Source organism: Erpetoichthys calabaricus, chromosome 10 (assembly GCF_900747795.2).
Source record: "Erpetoichthys calabaricus chromosome 10, fErpCal1.3, whole genome shotgun sequence".
Lineage (NCBI taxonomy): Eukaryota > Metazoa > Chordata > Cladistia > Polypteriformes > Polypteridae > Erpetoichthys > Erpetoichthys calabaricus.
The window spans coordinates 20938598-20962153 of NC_041403.2; the positions used below are offsets into that span (position 1 = coordinate 20938598).

At 40.4% G+C, this 23556-nt stretch overlaps 1 protein-coding gene across 3 annotated transcripts in view; it reads right to left on the reverse strand.

The window, feature by feature from the left end:
• uap1 (UDP-N-acetylglucosamine pyrophosphorylase 1) overlaps positions 1–23556 on the reverse strand; it is a 411004-nt gene that overhangs the window by 49743 nt on the left and 337705 nt on the right. For all 3 annotated transcript variants that reach the window (XM_051932728.1, XM_028810995.2, XM_028810994.2), the window contains one exon: positions 893–1086. In XM_051932728.1, coding sequence (XP_051788688.1) covers positions 893–1086 — 194 coding nt within the window. The remainder of the gene's footprint in view (positions 1–892; positions 1087–23556) is intronic.

Below are 23556 nucleotides of genomic sequence, written 5' to 3' on the forward strand. Positions count from 1 at the left end.
GTAAAATAAGAGTCATGCCTTTCTCTAGCCACACCTATGATCCCTCTTCTAGTTTGCTGTTGCCTTCTTGTTATTTGATTTCTTTAACTTTTTTTTTTTTTTTTTTTAGCAATGCCCTCACCTGCTCATTTTGCTACATTTTGCATTTGCGCAGTTGCAGCCCTGACTGGGTATCTGCTTCCTCTACTTAGGCACCTTTCAATATTAAATTCCTCTCCTAACAACATCTCCAGATGCATCTGTGCTCTCCTACTCCGCTGAGGCCTTTTCAAGTGTTTGTGAATGGCTGACTGCCCGGTGGCCTGTTAAACAAGGATATACAGGAGGGTGTAAAGATCCATTGTGGATTGGGCTTTGTATACAGAGATGCAAATTCAAATGTCTGGATTTTTACTTAGATTGACTGGGTTTGATCTATTTAAAAAAAAAACAAAAAAAAAAAAACAATGTGCCTAGTGTTTCCTGGCTTTGCATGTGACCTGCACTTCACCGTAACCTGTAATCATTTAAATAGATCCTCTTAGACACAAATTATTGTTTCATTTGTAATAGCTGTAGTGAATAACTTTGTCTTGTGTCTGGCCTGACTGATTATCTGGTTAAGTCATACTTTTCCAGAACTATATCCGGACACCAGGGCAAAGTAATGTAATGCACAGAAACTTATAATTTACAATAATTATAGAAAGTCACATTTATATCCTTTAAATTAGACACTGCCAAACACTCATCCACACTAATTAAATGAAACTAGGAGAACATTAACCAAGATGGGATAAGAACACTTAGAAACTCACTTGAGAACAACTGCCTATTGTTGTCATAGTAAACCAGAAAAAAATAGAAACAAAAGAAGAAACAATATAGGGCTGGGATGTAAAAGAGAACTTACTGTACAATATTTTTAAGGAAGGCCATGCTGAAGAAGTGATTGCAAATGTTTCCAGCGTTGAACATTAAACGGCCATCAGCACTGCGCTTTTCAGCTGTCGCCAGAGTGATCTCACTGTATTCCACAACTTGATAACGTCCATCCACTTTGCACACAACTCCAACAGGCTCGGTGGGGTTAGTCTTTTCTACCACCTTGTTATAATTGGAAAAGAGAAAAACAAAAACAACAATATATTAGTTGTAATAAAGAATACCTAAGTAACACCACTATTTTTAAATTTTCTAATTTATAAATAGATCATCAGATTTTGCTATAGCTAATGTTCTACCAAAAGAGCTCCAATGCTATGTATTGCAAGTAAACTAGACTAAACTTCAATCGATATTTATTTATTTACTTCACACTTTTAACTCTTTCAGGGCTGATGTCGACTTCTGTCAAAAGGAGGAGTTGACGATGGTAATCAATTGTAAACTGTGACAAAACCAACCGTTATCTTTTAGTTGGACTCTCGTTGCTAGAAAGAAAGCTAGTTCACTGGTTTGACCGAGATTTCCTGGGCTCGTGTTAGTAGTAAGGCGTAAACAATAGCAAAAATGGAACTGATATAATGGCGAGAGATCCAAGCAAATGTTTAAAGCAAAATACTGCGTGGACGAAGTTTTGCCTATTATTTCTGAACCGGACTATGACTTGCAGGACTCCGATTTTGATACAAGTGATCGAAAACGAATGTGAGGTTCCAGCTTCAGCTGACTGGTCCCCAACATACCTACGGCAATGTTCGCCAGGAAGACTGCCACTTAACAATGGTAAGAGGTAGAAACCAGGTTGTAATGCACTGTGAATATAACCCCTGCTGCTGCCCCAGCCATGCAAAGACAGCCTGGCAGCAAGCCTGCTGCACATTCTTGGCAAACTCGCCGCCGCAGCATGCAGCAACAGACGTTTAATATTGATTTCTGTGTGAAGCCATTGCTTTTCAGAAACTATGTTTTTTTTGGAAAAAATATTCAACCCTCAAAGAGTTAAGGAGACTTTCAGACTAAGGATCTGCTATGGTATCTGGAAGGGTGCTGGTTCAAATCTCCATTACTGGCGTGGTGGTAGTGCTGCTGCTTTGCAGTAAGGAGACTGTGGAAGATTATGGGTTCGCTTCCCGGTTCCTCCCTGTGTGGACAGCGCTTTGAGTACTGAGAAAAGCGCTATATAAATGTAATGAATTATTATTATTACTGCCAAAAAGAGATCCTACTCGGCTAGGCCCTTGAGCAAGGCCCTTAACCTGCCAATACTCCTGGGGCACTGTACAATCGCTAACCCTGCACTCTGACCCCAAAGGGTGTGCAAAAACTAACAAATTCCTAACATAAGAAATTGTGAAAACGTGAAATAAAGAACAACAAAAAAAAAGTTAAAATCAGTAGTTAATGGTGCAGTTATTTCAGTATAACTACAATATGACTACAGACAATGGAAGTGATGCACTCTGAGATGGAAATTGTGCTGAAGATTTGTCTGGCAACTTGTGTTTTACATTATGCCTTAGGCTCTGTCCATACTATTATGTTTTTGTTTGAAAATGCAGATATAAGTCTCCATTTCCACCTTTAATCCACAACTCCATCATTTTTAACTCCCAAAAACTGAGACTTTTGAAAAATGCTCTCCAAGGGTGTATACTCCTAAAAACACCATCACAGCGTTTCAGTGTGGACAAATGTAAATGTATAGTTTTGAAAACACTGACTCTATTCAAACTGTGATTTGTTTGTACTTATTACCTAGCCCTTACCCGATTGAATTCTGCACATCACTGTTGTCACACACGCGCAATTAGGGGACAGTCAGCGGGCTCTATCGTGCATGAAACTACAAGAAATGGGGATCTGGATCATGGTATTAATGCTGTTCTCGACTTATCATCTGCAGAAAGACGCCTGAATAAAAAATCTGTACCTCAACGAGTATACCGATCTCCACCGCATTTCCACACCACAAAGAAAACACTCTGTTCCGCTCCTGACGTCATCTGCAGCTCCATCCCTCTTCGCCACTTCCGTTATTTTGATTTGTCCCTCTATAAAAAGCCTCCTGACCTCCGAGTTTTTGTCAAATGTGTTGAACTTTTTGCTGTACTCTTGTTGCTGATTACTGGAACCAACAACCAGTATACAGTGAGGCTCCCCAACCCTTAATCTGTCTCATTTGCTTTATTTATCACACTGTACATCTCATTCCATGACTGGTCACTCTTTGCAGAAGACTACTATATTCCAACATAGCCGACATAGAGGAGTTGCTTTCCATGGCATTTGTTGTGTTGCGTACCTGTATGCATTTAAATTGTGTTTTTTAAAGTTTGAATACAAAAAGGCAGAATATGCACTGGTTTCTACAGTTTTGTGATAAATCCTGTGGCTGGTGTCGTTCGTGTCCCTTTAAGGATTTCTCTTGCCAAGGCACACATTTATGTCATTTTGTTTTTGTCATTTTGGTGTGTACAGAGATACTTTCATAAACAACACGAAAACACTAGCATGGACAGAAATCACTTTTATTTAAAAACATATGTAAAAGAAAATGTAGTAGTGTGGACGTGGCAAAATGTCTAGGCCACACTGCTGATGAAGGACATAAACATATTTGTAGTACAGTTATGTACTCAAGGTAAGCACGTGGGATCATTAGGGGTTCGGACTTGATGGTTCTTAAAATGGTACATTTTTTTTATTTCTCTTTCAACTTTAAATACTAATGGTGTCAAAAGAAAAACTATGGCAGAAAACTAAAATGTGTAACAGGTTATTGATTTGATTAAAGCAACCATTTTGTATCTTATCCTATTGGTTAGGCAACTGTGAATTATTTACTTGGCCATGGATTATATCAGAGTAATATTTTGTAGCGTACATTGATGAGATCATTTACAACTCCACTGTTTCACATTCTTCTAACAAGTAAATATTTATTTCTGTGAATCCTGCATTTTTCTTGCCAGACTTCAAAAAAATGTCATATTTTATTGCTAACATGCTGAATAATTACTAAGGAAGAATGCTTCTTGCGTCAGTGTTATCCAAATGTATCAGTTTTGTTAAACTTTTCATGTTCTGGTTCTCCACTAACAAATCATACATTTTTTTTTCTGTCAGTTGACGTACAACTTGTTTTGCTTTTCAGCACATCACACTTGAGAAGAGTCAAGGGAGTGCAAAACATGAAATCTGAGGTCTTAATTCCCACTTTGTGTTTGTGTTGCAGATTTTTTGGCCTCCTAATGTATTTTTATTGAAGTTTTCGGATAAAAGTTTGTACATCTGCTAGACTGAGTTTGCTTACCAGTAGCTGTAAATAAACTTTGAGTTGAAATTGTAAAAAAGACTAATTGGCACATTGTACACCAATTTACATTTACTTATTTGGTGGATGCCTTCATCCAAGGTGACTTACGACATTTTTATGATACAATTGGTTCCATTTCGTTTGGTCTTCCAATTGGAGCACGGGCAGGTCAAGTGACTTGCTGATGGGCACACAGTGTCAGTAGGGATGTGAACCCACAACCTTGGGGTTTGAGGTCTAAAGTCTTAACCACCACACCACACCGTCTGCCACAAGCACTGCCATTTAAAAAGTAAGAAACATTTACTTTAACAGATGTTTGGAAGTTAAACTTTTGAATATAGAATTTTAGATACAAATGCTTAAATGTTGATCTTACAAACCATCAAGACAGTGTCGCAACACAGTGATGCTCTGCTTGTTGGGATACGGAGGTCTGTCAAAGGCAGTGAATTATACAAAGGAGCGACTGCAGTTGCTACTTTATTATCGGTTGGCACATTAACACAATTCTTATTTTAACGTTATCATTTATTTAAACATCACAAATTAAAACAAGTACTCCTTTCAGTTTCATGGTTATGGCTAGCAATTATCTAGTCTTCACCAAGTCCTAAAATGTTATATAAGCATCCTTTAATTTAATCAAAAAATGCATAACATATTTTACTTTGGCATTATTTATTCATCAAAAATAGACTATACTTACTTTTTCAGCTGTCTGCATTTTTTAATATAATGTTTTATGTAATTTTAAACCGCATGGTCCTGGTTTACCGCACTTATAACTTCCTAATTTTAAAGAAAATATACAACAGATTCTGTATAAATTAGGCTGTGGGGAGATCTGTGCAAGAAAATCCTAAAAATATGTCCTTGAATGCATTTTTTTTTTTGCGAAATATGCATAATTAATAAAATAAATATGTATTCACTGTAAAAAAAAAAAAATGATGCCCTATTTATAACTCTCTCCCATTGTTATTTAAGATATTACATGCTTTTCTGTTATTACTTATTATTCACCACAGAGTCAGTCAGTCAGAGTTTACTGATATTTACAGTCATGTATTATTGTTATGGTGCTTTTATATTTTTCTTAGATGTAGAATCACTGGCAACTCAGCATTTCACTACATATTGTACTGTATGAATAATTTGTATGTCAAGTCAAGTTGGAGAGCATGCACTGGTACAGTGCGTTGTTGCACCCACTACACGTCGAAACAGCTCATGATCCCGGTTGGCAACCGGGGGGGAGGGGATCCCGCAAACCCTCAGGATGTCCCACAGGGCAGCTCAATCAACTGAGTCGAACGGTTTGCGAAAATCGACAAAGGCTGCAAAGAAACTCTGCTGATATTCATGTTTGCGCTCCATGAGAACCCTCAGTGCCAGGATGCGGTCGATGGTAGACTTCTTAGGCGTAAAACCAGACTGTTCTGGTCGCTGGTAGGTGAGCAAGTGATCATGGACCCTATTGAGGACGACCCTAGCAAGGACCTTACCTGGCACCGAGAGCAGTGTTATCCCCCTGTAGTTGCTGCAATCCAGGCGATCACCCTTCCCTTTCCAGATAGGGACGACATGTCCTGTTTTCCAGTCAGTTGGGATGATACCAGTCTCCCAAATGAAGCAAAGATTGCTTGCAATGCCAGGAGGACAGCCTTACCACCAGCCTGGAGAAGTTCACCCCGGATACCACAGATCCCTGCAGCCTTTCCCCACCTCAGCTGGTTCACCACCTGTGCCATCTCAGTGAGATTGGGTGGTTCACAGCTAATTGGAGGATCAGCCTCAAGAACACAATTTCCATTACAGCATTTAAGCTTTTTTTGCATCTCCCAACAAAATACTTATTAATGTTCAATAAACAATTTGCTATCCCTTTTTCTTTGCAATTATTATGAACATGAGCCTCCAATAATAAAAAAAAGTTTAATTTCCTTTAGAATTTAATAGTAATAATGGTTTACATTCATACAGTGCTTTTCTTGTTACTCAAAGAGGTTTACATAGACGTAGGGGAATCCCTTCAACCACCACCACCAATATCTAGCACCCTTGTGGATGATGCAACGGCAGCCATTGTTGCATCAGTACGCTCACCACACATTAGCTATTAGGTGGTGAAGGAGAGAGAGAGATAGTTAGGGGATGATTAGGGGGCCAGAATGGAGAAGGTCGTGATGGGCAATTTAGCCTGAACATCAGGATACACCCGATGGTTTATGAAGGATTCCCAGGGATCTGTAATAACCAGAGACAGCCAGGACCTTGGCCTTATATCTCATCCGAAAGAAGGCACCATATTTACAGCACAGTGTCCCCATCACTGCACTGGGGCATTGGGATCCACACACAGACCACAGGGTAAGCATCCCCTGATGGCCTCACCAACACCTCTTCCAGCAGCAACCCAAGCTTTTCCTAGATGATCTCCCATTCAAGAACTGACAAGACCTGCTAAACTTCAGGTGGACAACCTGCTCTGAAGTGCATGTGATATGGGTGCTGACAAGTTAAGGATTGGTGTCGCAAAGAATTTGTACTTATTTACAGAACTTGATCCTTAGACATTCTACATTTATAGTAAAATTTAAATGAGTCTCATTGGTCAGAACTGATTCAGTCATAATATACAGTATATGCAATGTTAACAAATGTAATTAGTTATTATAGTGATATCAGATGATGTTAAACAGTTTTCACATTAGTAGTTATTAAAAAAGTTTTTTAAAACTCAGATATATTGCTCTCCTATAATGTTAATTAGAATAAAATTCAATTCCAACTCAGATAAGTATGCATTACCAATCTGAACTTTAAAATGGCATTAGTTCAACACACAATACAACTTCATCTGTTGTGATATATTTGCAGGTAACAGGGACTCAGCAGGGTCCCAGGACACATTTCTTTATGAATTCTTTAGGAATTCCACACATTATGTCAGAACAGATAGAAAATCTGTGGCAGTCATGTGAAATAGTAGGTACAGTACATCCCATGAAATGTTTTTCTCTTTTAAAGTATACTGAATGAACATTTGAAGATTTGATACTCATTTAAACAGTATCTATAGTGTAAATAATGGTGACATGACATGAAAAAACATCATACCACACTTAAATTTTGTAGTCTATTGTATAATTTAAACAAATAGAAATGCAACAAGAGCGCTAAATTGATCACTGCCTCAAGTATGTCATTATTTGAATCAGATGCACCACACTGGGAGTAAATTATTAAACGACAACATCTGAACCTGACTTCTTACTTAAACCTCAGACATTTAGTTTGGTTTGCTCATTGTTGTTGAAGTGTCTGTTATCACCATGCCAAGATCAAAAGTGTTCTCTGAGACCTTCAGAAAGAAGGATGATTATTAGTCTGGCAAGGGATTTAAAAGGGTCTCCAAACATTACACTGCCCAGAAGATCATTTAGAAGTGGAGAAGATTTCAACCAGGCCAGGTCAACCTCAGGAAGTTCAGCCTGACAGCAGAATTCAAGATCCTGAAAGAAGTCTCTAAGAACTCCACCATTTCATCATGGGACCAGCTGTTAGCTGTTGCCACTGCTGATGTCACAGTGCACGAATCTACCAATAGAACTAGGCTGCACATATTAAATCTGTGTGGGAGTTGTGCCAGGAGGAAGTGTTTGTTGTCCAGAAAGAACATCAGGGCAAGACTAAAGTTTGCCCATGAGCACCTAGGTAAAGACCTGGGGCCTCATGTATAAACGGTGCATACGCACAGAAATGTTGCATTCGAACGTTTCCATGCTCAAATCGCGATGTATAAAACCTAAACTTGGCGTAAAGCCACGCATATTTCCACGGTACCTCATACCCTGGCGTACGCAATTTCTCCGCTCGGTTTTGCAGACTGGCGGCACCCAGCGTCAAAGCAGTGCTACTGTTCCTGTGTGGTTACCCTTTCTTTCTTAGATCCACATTCCTGACGCGACTTTATAAATACACTGAAACTAACTGCATATTGTTTATTAGTGTAATGCATCTGATTGTAATTGACCTGCAGCAATATAATGGTCCAGGGAATAGCCATAGTATTCCAAATACCATAAATGCTTTAGCGTTGTTACTCTCACTGCATCTTCTTCTTCTTTCAGCTGCTCCCGTTAAGGGTTGCCACAGCAGATCATCTTTTTCCATATTACTCTCACTGCACCACTCGGAATATTTATATAACTGTATCTGAGTGGGGAATCACAGCAGCAGCTGATTGGAAAGAGAATTATCGGTATACAGCATGAAGCAGACGCTGCCTCAGCCATGGCAAAACGCTTCAAAGCCTTTCCTGCTGTATGGACCTCGCGGTTCAGAAAAAGTTTCATCCCAAGAACTATAAACGCACTCAATCAGTCCATCAAGTGCTCCTTGTAGAACTGTTTGTACTTATAAGTACAATTACCCCACTGTAAACTTACACTACAGTTATAATATTGCACAACCTGCACCACTTTATAAAGCGCGTATTTACATATGATGACGATATCATTTTTAAGATGAAATGCAGCAAAATATGTTGATTACATTACACAGATAAAACTTTAACTTCATTTAAATAATCTATATTGTTAATAATTAAACATGTGAGGACACAGTGCCGCAGTGCTAGCTAGTTCAGGGATTGTTCCTGCTTTTCGTTGTATTCTTGCTGGGCTGGCGCAACACTGGTAGGATAGATAGATAGAATAATTAAACACCTACTACGAAGATATTTCAATGTTCCTTAAAAGTTTTGAAGAATCGGCGCTCTAAGCTTACAGATGGCTTTACGTCTATTACAGAGCTGATTTTGTGGCGATTGGGTATTTGGAGAAAGAAAAGTAAGGACATGAATTGGAGGTTAGTACGTTTGAAAGAGACAGTACTTCTGTAATAAATTATTTCATCAAAGGTCGCGCATGGCGCAGAAAGCCTCTTGCGTGAGACATGAACAAGCACTGCGCCACCGTGTTCCCATGTTTAATAACATGCTTTAACTCCTATCATCATGAACAAGATATCACGTATACATCTCAGTATTTTAATTATTCAGAGAGCTGTAATATCATGAATGTAATGGATTATGTGTCCTGTCGGAGAAAGAGAAAGCCCGTTTAAGAAGCAGGTAGTGATTCACACACAGAGCACAAAGAAGATCAAATACAGAACAAAGCATTTAACGTGCTACTTTAGTTACGATGGGATTCAAGAAACTATTAAATAAAACGATTTTAAGATGAACTTTACAATGTTCTACTTTAATGGCAAAATAAACTACGTGATTAAAGTGGAAATTGAGATTAAAGTTGACATTTCGTGCTTTTTTCCCCACTGTGTGCCTATCTTTTTTTTGTCTGTACCCTAATAAGCTTTCATATGACACTCAGACGGGGGGCTACGACGCGCCTTTTCACGGCGACTTTGATATGTGACTTCTTTTTTTATTTTGGGCACTGTGTGACTTTGTGAACTTGAGCTTTCGAATTTCTCCGACACTCTGTCACTTGATCAACTTCCTTTGTTGTTTATACCACTGTTTAAACCAACAAATAGTACGTTGTTCCTTTGCCTCCACTTGGTATTCGCTGAAATTCTTATATTTTTCCTCGTGCTTTTCCCATTGTCTTTTCACAGAAGGCTGAGCTTAAGGGCTATTTATATTGATTTGCATATTCAAAGAGGCGTAATTCTGGGAGGAGTTGGAGTGGGACAGCAGGCACGTGCACGTGCATTACTTTTCACACCGATCGGGATTTATGTAGCGGAAGAACGTGAAAGTTTGCATACGTACAGATTCCTGCATCTGGATTTTTCTGTGCGTACGCACATTCCCGCTTTTGTGCTTACGCCAGGCATGTCAAACTCACTACCATTGGTGGGCCGCTTAGATTGCCATACGTGCGTCAGCGGGCCATACTGTAACAAATACTATTATACTATTATACAAAGTTACTGTAGCTTTCTTTCCCAATACTGAAAACTTTAAAAAATTGAACACTTAAAGTTTAAAGTTTAAAGAAAAGCAATTTATTTCCATGCAGTCTCCATACAACAGTGTAGAATTAGAGTCTTAACCTCTTAGCTAGGTCCTTATTATATTACTAGGCTCACCCTCCTTTTAAGGCGACCGACTTTTATCCTCAATTTATGTGCGCTCCATGTGTACATCAGGCATGTAAGTGTAGGGAATGAGAACATCAAAGTGCCCATTCATAACATCTCCCGAAAACCTAAGTTTTTTTATCCCCTCGAGTGCCTGTCCAAACTTGGAGTATAGGACTCCATGATAATATACTTGAAACTCATAGGGGAACAACTCTCCCGCTGCCATTAGCTCAGAACTGGTACCATAAGTTTGAGACTTTGACATTTCAGTGAGATACTGAAGTTCATTTGTATAAGAGATTCCTGACGGCATCATTGTAAATGGCTGAAACATTGACCAATTACTTAAAACATGTCGTACAATGTCACCCCGAATCTGTACCGCTAAAGACGGAGTTTCATGCACTAAATAAGCTATAGATGAGAATAAGCAAGCACCATCTCCCCTGATATTTACTACGCGGTGAGGCATTTGTACTCCATCAACATTAATTATTTCCAGAGACATAATTTTGTCTATTTTTCCAGCGCATCACACACAAAAGCAAGGGAACGATGGGAGCACCAGAACTCTGCTCACACGTCACTTTGTACCGCAAGCCGCAAGTAGTAAGTCTGTGATAAGCGGAATACCGCTACGCTTTGCACTCACGGGACGGAAGGACAATCCCGACCGCTTTTATAGAGTGTCTTGATGATTGATATTCATTATATTATATTCATTGCTTATATAGGAGCCTTACAGTGTGAGATTTATTTCTTTTGTCCCGACACTTGGCATCTCTTGTTAGTAACCAGTTCGTCAATATCAGGCTTGAAATCTTGTGCAGCTGCAACTTTTATGAGGGATGAAAGGTGCGCGACGGTAAGTCTCGAGCGATGTGGGGTTTTGGTAGCTTTCATTAACAAAAACAATTGCTCACAAAGGTAAGTGCTTCCGAAAATAGACAGTACTCTCGATGCCAACTTACGGATCTGCACATATGAGGGTGGCAGGTAAGCATACAAGCCTGGCACACCAACTTCGTTGTATTTTGCCTTCAGAATAGAATCTGACTGCACTTCAATCAATTCCATTTGGATATTCTCAGGCGCATTCTCAACGTTGTAAGAGAACAGCGCAATGCCCTGTTTGTGTGAACTGAAATCACGAAAATGCTCACTGAATTCATTGCTCAGTAATTCAAGTTGGAAAACAAATCCTCCAAAAATCAAATTTTATTTTACTAAGTTTACTTCAAAGTTTATATTGTAAAATAAGCCGATATGCAAAAAGCCACCTGATCTACAATAATTTTACAAACTCAAAATCACAAAAATGTTAATAAACAACTCACCAACTTCTCGCGTCCACTTCAGATCTTCAGCTGTAGTCTGCACTAACTGTTTGTTACAATACTAGCACAAAATTACATGAAACTGGAGCAAAAAAACGTGCAAATATGCAGGCTATTACTACTCGTGATGGTCAGTTCTGCTCAGTGGCCAGTCTCAGCAACCCAGTCAGTAGTGTAGCCTTAGCAGGGGCGGTTCTAGGCTCGTGGCGGCCCTGGGGCAGAGAAAGAATCGGTGGCCCCTTCGCCTGGCAATGTCAATACGGTATCTTATGCACGGCGGATGGCCACATCCGTTGCGGACACTGCATAGCCGCCGTGCTCATGACACGCTTCTATATACTCGTGTCCGTACCTTGAAAACCGAGTGGCGACCCATGATATTCTCATTACGGCAAAACACTATAATACTACATATAGCTTACTGCTCCGACTCTATTTACATTTGTAAATACAGCGTACTAATTAACAAGAAACAGAATGTTTTTCGGCCACATTGCCATCAGCTGTGTCGTTATTTTCTCTTTCTGTTTTATATTCAATATATATTGGCGTGGCGGCCCCTGGGATTTGGCGGCACTGTACGGGTGCACAGTTTGCACATGCATAAGGCCACCCCTGCTGCAGCCTAGCACTTCAGTTGTGACGCTGTGGCTCATTAACTTGAAAAAGGCTTATGGCTATACTAGCAGATGACGTTTCTGGTACCGTAATGCCATGGGAAAACGCGCTTTTGTCAGAATGCCGAAGTAAGAAAAGTCAATAAGTAACACCAAAGATGCAGAATACTATCGTATGTGATTGAATCAATCATTTTGTACAAGTTCAGTGCTAACTAGCATCTGTCATGCGGGCCGCACAGATTTCTGTTGCGGGCCGCGTGTTTGACATGCCTGGCTTATGCCATGTTATAGTGTGAGTTCTACGCACGGCATTATACATGAGGCCCCTGGACATCTGGAACAGGGTGCTCAGGACAGATGAGGAAAAGATAAGAGTTACTTGGCCACAGAACCAGAAGGCATGTTTGATGACAGCATTTGAGCAGAAGAACCTGACAGCTACTGTAAATCACAGTGGTAGAAATTTTATGGTTTGAGACTGCTTTGCTGTATCAGGGCCGGTCCAGTTCATTATCATAGAATGCATTATGGATTCTTCATTGTACCAGAAGGTGCTTGAGGATAACATCACACCATTTTGTCAGAAGACGGAAGCTCAAATGAAAGTGGACCTTGAAACAAGACAATGACCCTAAAAATACCAGTTAATCCACCAAGGAATAGCAGAAAAGAAAGAAATGGAGGGATCAAAAATTGGCAAGTCAAAATCTGGATCTGAATCTCATCAAGACACTCTGGCGTGGGGTGGATTTGAAGTGAGTGCTGCACGCACGACACCCCGCAAACATCACACAGCTGAAAGAATTTTGCATGGAGGAGTGGAAGAAAACTTACTCCCAGTTGATGTCCGCGACTGCCAGACAGTTAGAAGAAATGGCAACTTGAGAGGGGCAATACCAGCTACTACAGCCAATGGGAGACTTGCTTTTTTCACAGACAGAAATAGCATATCTGTTCATTTTAAATTGAATAATTTATTGCAAATTCAAATTTTCATTTTTCTTCCAATTACATCACCTTTGTTTATAAACAATGTTTAAATAAACATCAAATCTTGAAATGTCCACAAATGAGGTGTATTACTTTTTCACATAACTTTATAGCTCATAAAGTGACCCCTGGCACAATTTCAAAACTGTGTCACCATCAGTGGCTGGTTAGGTGTGGAACTGTGAGCTGAATTTGTGACAAATGCTCAAATGGCAACAGGAAGAGGAAACCAGGATTGAGAAAGAGAGCGTCGCAGAGGTGACATTGGTAGAGCTTTGTGGTGGATTGGTGTTGGGTCAGTGCCACCCCAAGAGGTAGACAAGGGGCTTGCCATATGTAATTAGGCCTATAAAAGACTGCAAATGTTTATTGTTTTATTTCAGTCTACTTTGTACTTTGATTACACCCTCTGTTAAACCCTCTCTGTTATTATTTGACTAATAAACATTTCACTTTCAGATTTTGGCTAACAATAAACTAAGAAATAGTTCCAAAAAATTCAATCCAGGAAGACAAAATATAACAAGATCAGTGCTTCCCCCACCCAAACTAGTCCTATGAAAGAGACTACGTGAAAATAAAGAGGAATAATAAGCTGGGTATGACCTGGAGGGGAATGTGCCATCACACAGCAGTACCCACACACTTGCAGCAAGAAGAAAGCAAGAGAAGTCACAGATTCAGGTGGGCAGTGAGCACTCCCAGCAAACCAGAGGGCTAGTCACACCACAGAGTTCCAGTATAGAATACAGTAGACAGACACACCATTGTCCTGTGGCACTGGTGGTTCAAATTAAATTGAAAAAAGAAGATTTCCAGAAACTAAAGGATAGTATATAATGGGATGATAGATAGATAGATAGATAGATAGATAGATAGATAGATAGATAGATAGATAGATAGATAGATAGATAGATAGATAGATAGATAGATAGATAGATAGATAGATAGATAGATAGATAGATAGATCTATCTATCTATCTATCTAAGTGGCATGCTGAATGGACTGGGATCTCGAATGGTATGGGAGATGGATCCTTACCAGGCCAGGAGGCCATAACAGAAGGACTACAGGAAAGGAGGTGCAACCTGGCCAGGTTGATGGTAGATTCCTATCCCAGTCAGGACAAATAAGTAATGGATGGAGAATTCGTTCCCCAGTATAAAAGAGAGCAGTGTTTCTCTGGTTTGGACCCAGTATGGCCTAGGAATTGTTTTGAAAAGTTTTGATGGGCAACCCTGTCAGGGTCCTTGGGTCCTACCAGGTGCCACTATTAGGAGTTACTCTCCATGTATTAGAAGACTTCCGTTTGACTCAGAAGTGCTTCTGTTGTGCAACACGGTAACCACGTCTGGCATAAAAGAAGCTGTCTCACTCTTGAAAGGTAAGCAGGAGTTGGAAGGGAGTAAAATAATGCTTGTGGAGGAGGATGAAAGAAGATGAACGAATTGGTGTGAGCTGTATTAATAATCTGAACCCTGAAAACGGTATTGCTGTTAATAAACCTTTATTTAAAAGAACTTGGAACTGTGTGTGGGAGAGTTGTGTCTGAAGTCAGGGCAACCATGTGCCCCCTGGTGGTCACTATATATACAGTATATACAGTATATATATATATATATATATATATACTGTATATACTGTACACACACACACACACACGCACACAATATTGTCCAAAAATTTCACCGCAATGACTAAAATGCAAGAAAATTAAAAGAAACAAAACTTCTGACTCGGTGGTCACAGTCCAGGTGAGGCATAAGGCAAAAATATTCCAGTTGGTATGACCGAGCCTCATCATGTTTCTTGACACACTTCTGCTGAATAATTCTTTGGCTGAAAGTCCTCAGTGTTCGGGTGTCAGAGAAAGGATGTGCAGCATTGTTCATAATGGCCTTCACTACAACCTCCAGGGGGACTGGAGTGTGTCCTATAACTGAGCTTGTCTTCTCCCTTTCTTCTATAGTTCCTCTGTGTTCCAAGACCAGTCCAGCCTGTCATTAATGTGGACCCACAAGTACTTGTAGGAGCGGCCCACCTCTACATCCACTCTGTGAATACTGACTGGATATAGAGTTTCTGTGGTGCAGCAAAAGTCAATAAATCTTTCCTTGGTTTTTCTGATGTTAAGATGCAGACAATTCTCTTTGCACCAAGAAACAAAATTCTCTACCTGACTCCTCTCCTCTGTCTCATCCCCCTTATCAGTTCACCCCCATAAGTGCAGAATCATCTGAGAATTTCTGCAAATGACACGACCTGTTGTTACATTTATAGTCTGAGGTGCTAATTTTGCACAAATACTGCCTAAGGTGAATAGTCACAGCTGGAAGAGAAAAATAAAAAAGGAAAAGGAAAATATGAAGATTGAAAGGGATAATAAAATGAGAGGATGGATAAGACAAGTTCTACACAGCCAGCCACATGGTAGAGACTGTAGGAGACTCTGAAAAAACATATGAAGAAAGGTACTTGGACAGCTGAAGGACCAGAGGCAGAAAGAGGCTCATTAGAAAGTCCTACAGCAAAAACAGATATCACTTTAGGTATAGCAAAATTGTATTTATTACTAATATACTGTTTATGCAACAAGCTCTTTAATAAAGGCTTCTTTTGGTCTTAGTTACACTTATAAAGCTTCAGTTAAGTGGTTATTCACCTCTGCAACGTGACCTACCAAAATAACTTGAATTTAGAAAGATCAGAGGTGGTTTAGAATGAGAAACATTTCATCAGTGGAATACCTGAGAACCCAACATATTCATAAGGAATTTTACCAGTGTATGAAAGACTCTTAATATGGCACACTGCATAGAGGTGAACAACCATTTTACTGATGCTCTGTAAGTGTTACTAAGATCAACAGACATTTTTGTTAAGGTCTTGTTACATAACAGTCTATGGGAAATAGGCACATTTTTTGTAGTATCTAAAAAAAGTGTTACCTAAAAGTTTTAAAAGGAGTAAGGTATACTGTAAGCAGTGCAAATACTAAATTGGGCATATTGGTGATTGGGGCTTTTATTAGCAGATGAAAGAAAGAGAGAGTATGTGAGATAGTTTTCCAAAATGTGTATATCTGTGACTATGCGAAACCTGCATCACACTGGGGGACACAAAAAGAAAGAGAGGGTGGAAAGAAATAAAGAAAACAAAGAGCACCACCGGCCTAAATGACTAGCATGAAACACAGGAGAACATTGAAAGAGCGGAATAAAATCATGAATGATCTGAGCACTGAGTAATCAAAAAATATCACTGGGTGTTGTGATAACATGACTTGGCCAACCCCGGAAAGAGAACAAAATTACTTTTCCTTATTTAAAAGAGATTAGACCTTTAACTCTATATAGTCTTTTCATTGTCAGATTTACGTGATGCACTAGCAGCGTAGATGAGGATGTGAGGTTGAGACAGGGTGAGCTGCAATGCCTCTGACCAAAGGAATCTCACTATGGCGTGTTGTTCACCAACGGTGCAATCCCGCAGCAAAGTGTCCATGCTCATTTGATGCTGGCTTCAGCTAGATTAATGGCAGAGCGCTGCACTGTGTGTGTTCGAGCTACTCACAAGTCACCATGAACATGTTGTACTGCATCAGTTTCTACTTGTTGTGGTTACTGCGTAATTTGCAAATTGCCTTTGCTTTTTGATTTGCCCTTGTAGCTTCACTTGCTCTCTGTTCCTAGATAAAAGAACGCTGTTTTGTCTGATCAATAATATTTTCCAAAAATGGCTAACATTCGCTTCCCGGGTCCTCCCTGCATGGAGTTTGCATGTTCTCCCCGTGTCTGCGTGGGTTTCCTCCGGGTACTCCGGTTTCCTCCCACAGTCCAAAGACATGCAGGTTAGGTGCATTGGCAATTCTAAATTGTCCCTAGTGTGTGCATGGTGTGTGTGTGTGCGCACCCTGCGGTGAGCTGGCGCCCTGCCCGGGGTTTGTTTCCTGCCTAGCGCCCTATGTTGGCTCGGATTGGCTCCAGCAGACCCCCGTGACCCTGTAGTTGGGATATAGCGGGTTGGATAATGGATGAATGGATGGCTAACATTCACTTCCTGGGTTCTCCCTGTGTGGAGTTTGCATGTTCTCCCTGTGTCTGTGCAGGTTTCCTCCAGGTACTCCGGTTTCCTCCCACAGTCCAAAGACATGCAGGTTAGGTGCATTGCCAATTCTATAGTGTCCCTAGTGTGTGCTTGGTGTGTGGGTATGTGTGTGTGTTTGTGTGTGTGTGTTTGTGCATGCCCTGTGGTGGGCTGGCACCCTGCCCGGGGTTTGTTTCCTACCTTGTGCCCTGTGTTGGCTGGGATTGGCTCCAGCAGACCCCCGTGACCCTGTAGTTAGGATATAGTGGGTTGTATAATGGATGGATGGATGGCTAACATTTTACAGATAAACTTATCAGCACAACTGTACCTACACTCACTCACGCAGTGCCACTTTAGAGTCACAAATTGACCTCAAATGCATACCTTAGGGTGTGTCTTCATGTTTATCTATAGCCTTTTGTGTTTTTTCAGTCCATTTTTACTTTCTCATATACAAAATATAGGGAAAGTATTGTAATCGTCCAAAAATTTGGCCTCACGATTTTGATGAATATTATCGGTTTAGACCTCCCTGAGTCCGATTTACTTTCTCGTAGGGTAAGTACTGTAATCGTCAAAAAATTTTATCTCAAGATTTTGATGAATCTCAACATTTTACAACTCCCTGTACAATTTTTGGAATTATGTCTGTACTGTATGTCTGTCTGTGTGTGTGTATATGTGAACATGATAAATTGAGTATGCTTTCACTTAGGTCAACCAAATTTTGCATACAGGTATTAGGTACAAAATGTAGATTTCCATCAACTTTGGAACCAGAACTGGTACTTTTGTATTCATGCAGCTGCAGAGTCCAATTTATTCAACTTTACTTTTATAATAATTGTTCAATATATTACTAATTTGATTTGATGTTGATGGTTCTTTTATGTAGAGAGAGAGAGAGAGAGAGAGAGAGAGAGAGAGGTTAGGAGCACGCACTGATACAACACATTGCCGCACCCACCACATGACAAACCAACTCAGGATGCCAGATTAGGACCCGAGTGCAGCCATGCAACGGGTGACACCTCAGCACCACACTAGTTCAGATGGAGTGGAACAGTGTGAGGTTTTTTATGCTGGCTGGAGTGCCAATTCTGCCACCAACCACCAGGTTTTCCCTGCAGGTTGGAGGGCCTACATGCAGGGCAATGTCTTTTATGTACTGTGGCGGACGGCCGGGACCCATGCCCAGCCGGGACGCCCCTTTGTCACTGGATCCGGGGGAGCAGCCATGGGAGCCACGCTATGTCCCTCGGAACCTTTGTTGGCAGACCCCCTGGGTTGCGTCAGGGCCACTTTGTGGAACCTGTGGAATAAGTGAACGAGCACCTGCAGCACTTCCAGGTGGGCTATAATAGGAGCCTGAAGCCACTACTCAGGGGCCAGAGTTTGGAGAAGGACGAAGTTGCCTGGGAGGAGTAGTGGAGGAAGACAAAGAGTGTGATTTGGGGTGATTTTTCTTTGTATGTTTTGGGGACTGTGTAGGGCCTGTGGGACACGGGGAAGACGTACCCCACGGCTGAAGAAAAAATAAATAGTTTGTTTATTTTACCCGTGCCTCTGGTGTCAGTCTGTGTCGGGTCGGTGCCAATAAAAAGCACCTTTGCCACAGTACATAATATAAAAATATAATCATTGCCTTGCAGTTTTTTCCTCAAATATCCATCCCCATATCTGAGTATACGAGAAAGTGTAAGGGAGACCACTCCCGATTTTTTAATGTTATAAACACTTTTAAAACATGATGCAATAATCCTTTCACAAACCTGCTACTGAGGTTTCAACATGAAGGACTCCTATGTTCAGTCACTGGTACGTGTTTGTCATTACAGCTTTCCTGTAGGAAGAACCTTTTACCTCAGTGGATTTAAATGGCACAGTTTGCTACAATTATAGAAGTCTCAATACATTCATCCATCCATTCATTTTCTTAGCCTGTTTTTCATAGTATATAGTAATTATCCATGTCAGCACTTGGTGCACTGCAAAAAATGCATATGCAAAAACTAGACAAAAAAATAAACTTTAAATGGGAGGTTGTTTTGCTTTTTTTTATCAAAATAAAAATCTGCCAAGATGGATAAGCAAAATTTATTTGACAAGATTTCTTAAAGTATGCTAAATAATTGTAAAAACAAGTTTTTTGATAAGTCAATAATTCTTACAATAAGGAAAACAAGAGAAAACGTCATGATATAAATACTCATGTTTTGCAGGGTGCAAGGCAACAATCAACCCTGAACATGATTAAAATTGACTACAGAGCCCATTTACATTGAGGCATTGTACATCAAATTGACTTCATGTTTTCAGACTGTGTACTGAAACCCACATAAAGGGGGACGGGGATACTTACAGAAATTTATAACACCTCAGCTGGGAACCAAACCTGGATCCAATCACCGTGACACGACACCATTGAATATACTTAACAGTTTCTTCCTGCAACGTTTTGTGCAGCCTCTTAGAAGGAGTTGTGTGCCTCCCCCACGGTGCCAACAGCAATATGGAAAAACAACCAAAACCAGTCACTTACCTATAAGGGCCAAAAAAAGCAATGGCAGGAAATGACTATGTCTGAAACATAAAAAAGGATGTCTACCAGTGCACCAGAGTGAGGTTTCATCACATGTATGCCAGGAAACTAGAGATCAAGATGTGCAGCTAACCATGGTGAATTCCCACCCTATGCCTTTTTTTTTTTAGTTTGCATGTTTGTTCATGGCGGCACGGTGGCGCTGCTGCCTCGCAGTTAGGAGACCCAGGTTCGCTTCCCGGGTCCTCCCTGTGTGGAGTTTGCATGTTCTCCTCGTGTCTGCGTGGGTTTCCGCCGGGTGCTCTGGTTTCCTCCCACAGTCCAAAGACATGCAGGTTAGGTGCATTGACGATCCTAAATTGTCCCTAGTATGTGTGCGTGTGTGCCCTGCTGTGTGCTGGCGCCCTGCCCGGGCTTTGTTTCCTGCCTTGCGCCCTGTGTTGGCTGGGATTGGCTCCAGCAAACCCCTGTGACCCTGTAGTTAGGATATAGCGGGTTGGATAATGGATGGATGTTTGTTCAGAGCAACTGATAAAAACGGGGATGCATTGTTTTGTCTTCCACCGCCAGAATTGCTTTAGACCATCCACACCTAATGAGTTCCCACACAGAAACATAAAACATGAACAATCTGATTTTAACTTGAATTCACTTTTTTTTTTAATATGTTTAGTTATAAAGCCAGTGCTTTAAACAGATTGATAGAACAAAAGTGTGTTATTAAAAGTTACAGTGGGTTTCTTATAAGTCTTTTATAAAATTTAATTACTCACATACTGCTTTTTTGTCTTGTGCTCTCCCCCACCAGAACCTATCATCTAAGGGGGAGGAATAAAAGCTTAAGATTAGTCAACAATTTTGATCTCTGGTTTTCGCTGGATCTCGACCAATGTTCCCTCTAAGGAGTAGCATATAGTGAGCAAAAAATATTGTTTATGAGTGACATTTTGTTTAAGCCAAAAATTTATGAGCACCAACTCCGACGGTCGGAGTGAGCGATCGTGCGATAAGTACGAGCGACGCCGTCGGAATGAGCGATCGTGCGGGAAGTATGAGCGACGCTCTGAATTCGTGTGAGCGATTGCTCACGCGCTCAGCTTAGAGGGAACATTGATCTCGACGTTTTAGGGTCCCCTGATACCGAAAACATCAAAATCTCAATGATGGGTATGTGTCTGTCTGTGTGTCACAGTTTCTTGCGGACGGTCCAGAGCTAAAAGGGCTGGACGGAAAAATACCAAACTCCAAACGTAAGCCTGTTATGAGATGACAATGTGCTTATTACTTTTTGAGCCAAATCGTGCAAGAGAAAGAGGCACTCTAGAGGAACCTTTCTTCTCTTTCTTTCGGCTGCTCCCGTTAGGGGTTGCCACAGCAGATCATCTTGTTCCATATCTTCCTGTCCTCTCCATCTTGCTCTATTACCCCCATCACGTGCATGTCCTCTCTCACCACATCCATAAACCTTCTCTTAGGCCTTCCTCTTTTCCTGTTGCCTGGCAGCTCTATCTTTAACACCCTTCTCCCAATATACTCAGCATCTTTCCTTTGCACAAGTCCAAACCAACGCAATCTCGCCTCTCTGACTTCATCTCCCAACTGTCCCACCTGAGCTTGACCCTCTAATGTCCTCGTTTCTAATCCTGTCCATCCTCGTCACACCCAATGTAAATCTTAACATCTTTAACTCTGCTACCTCCAGCTCTGTCTCCTGCTTTTGTAATTCTGCAATGAATTATGAATTTTTCTCATCAATTGCTATCATAATGACCTACTTTATGATCAGAAAGATCAGCATCAGAGCAGTAAATAATTACTGAAATGTTATAGAACAGTTTGTGTAACTTGCTTCCTACGGCACAAAACCTACTGACGCTCACGTCCAAATTTGTTTTCTTACATTTGCAGCATACTATGCTATACATATGCTATACATACTATGTGACTCTTCAGTTCCACCCGGGGGGGTAAACGTTAACATTATACAAAGTTATTGTCTGTTTTACCTGCATTTTTATCACTCTTTAATTTAATATTGTTTTTTTTATCAGTATGCTGCTGCTGGAGTATGTGAATATCCCCTTGGGATTAATAAAGTATCTATCTATCTATCTATCTATCTATCTATCTATCTATCTATCTATCTATCTATCTATCTATCTATCTATCTATCTATCTATCTATCTATCTATCTATCTATCTATCTATCTATCTATCATAGGCATGTTAAGTAACTTTCTCCAAGTCAGAGGTGAGCATTAAACAATAAAATGTTTTCTTTTGCTGCTAAAATCCATTGCTCCAGTTTCAAACCAAAGTGAAGTATATCTCAAAGCTGTTCAAGTTGTATTATTTTTGTTTAGTGTTTTCAAAGCACTGGTCAAAAGTTGCCCTTTACATTTTGTCTTGTGTTGATCATCTCTTAAAATCTTTAAAATAAATGTGAAAAAGTCTTTTGAGTGCTTGAACCTCATCCTGCATATTACAGATTTTGGTCACAATTAAACCAACACCTGTTTCAGGTGATTTTTCAGATTGAAGAAAATATGTCAGGGAGTAATGACTTCATGAAGATGTGTGCAAGCAGTCATCATGGGAAGCAAAAGAGTGTCCAGCATGTTGAGGACATGAAGAAGAAGCCAGCTCCCGATGAGACGCCAGTCATTTATGGAACATACTCAATCACTCACTTATACAGGGTTAGTTTAGACTCGGCAGTTAAGCTAACACATCTTTAAGATGTGAGGGGAACGCAAGGGTATCTAGAAAGAACATTCAGGCACAGAGAGAACATGCAGACTCCACACAGATAGTGGAGCATTGATAACGTGACTCACATAGCTGCTAACCACCGTGTCGGCACTGTGCCCAAGAAGTGAATGTGATCAAGTCAAATTTTAAAAAGGGACATTATGTAAATATGTGGTTGGGTAGAATCCCGCCCAGGGATGGTTCCAGCCTTGTGTTCTCCTTAAAACTGACTGGAGTCCATTGGTTAAGAAGAAAAAGGCAAAGCGGGATGTTAATCTCTCACATGAGAGGGAAAAGTAGTGTCACTTGAAAATACACAAATATACTGCTGTTGTTCCTATCATGTTCTAATTACAAGTTCATTCTGGTCATGGCTAGCATGTCTTAGAGCCAACACTTGAAAATATTTTCTATTTTAATGTACTGCACACACACATGCACAAATTGGAGACCTGAACCCATGCTGGGAGCCCATCTTATAAAGTGTTAGAAGCTAAAGTTCTCAAAAGAAAGAAAAAATGCAAACACAGAAGAGAACACCACACATGCTTCAAAAGGTATTCATCACTGTCTCTTTCACCTCTGCAATAGCAATGACATATGGCCATATAACTAACAGAATAAATAACCTATTCCTCTGCTCAAATCTACCAAATTGACAAGCACACTTAAAGCACCGTTTACATACATAATTTCAAGGTTACTTTGACAGGTACAGAGAACTACGCAGAATAATAGGGCCATAAATCACATTACTCATACATTTCTTTTATGAAAGGAAAAAGAAGTCTTTGGCGCCACCATGTGTTAGCATAACAGAAGGCCTTGCAGTTCTTTGTTTTTTAACACTGCGGAAGACATCAAAT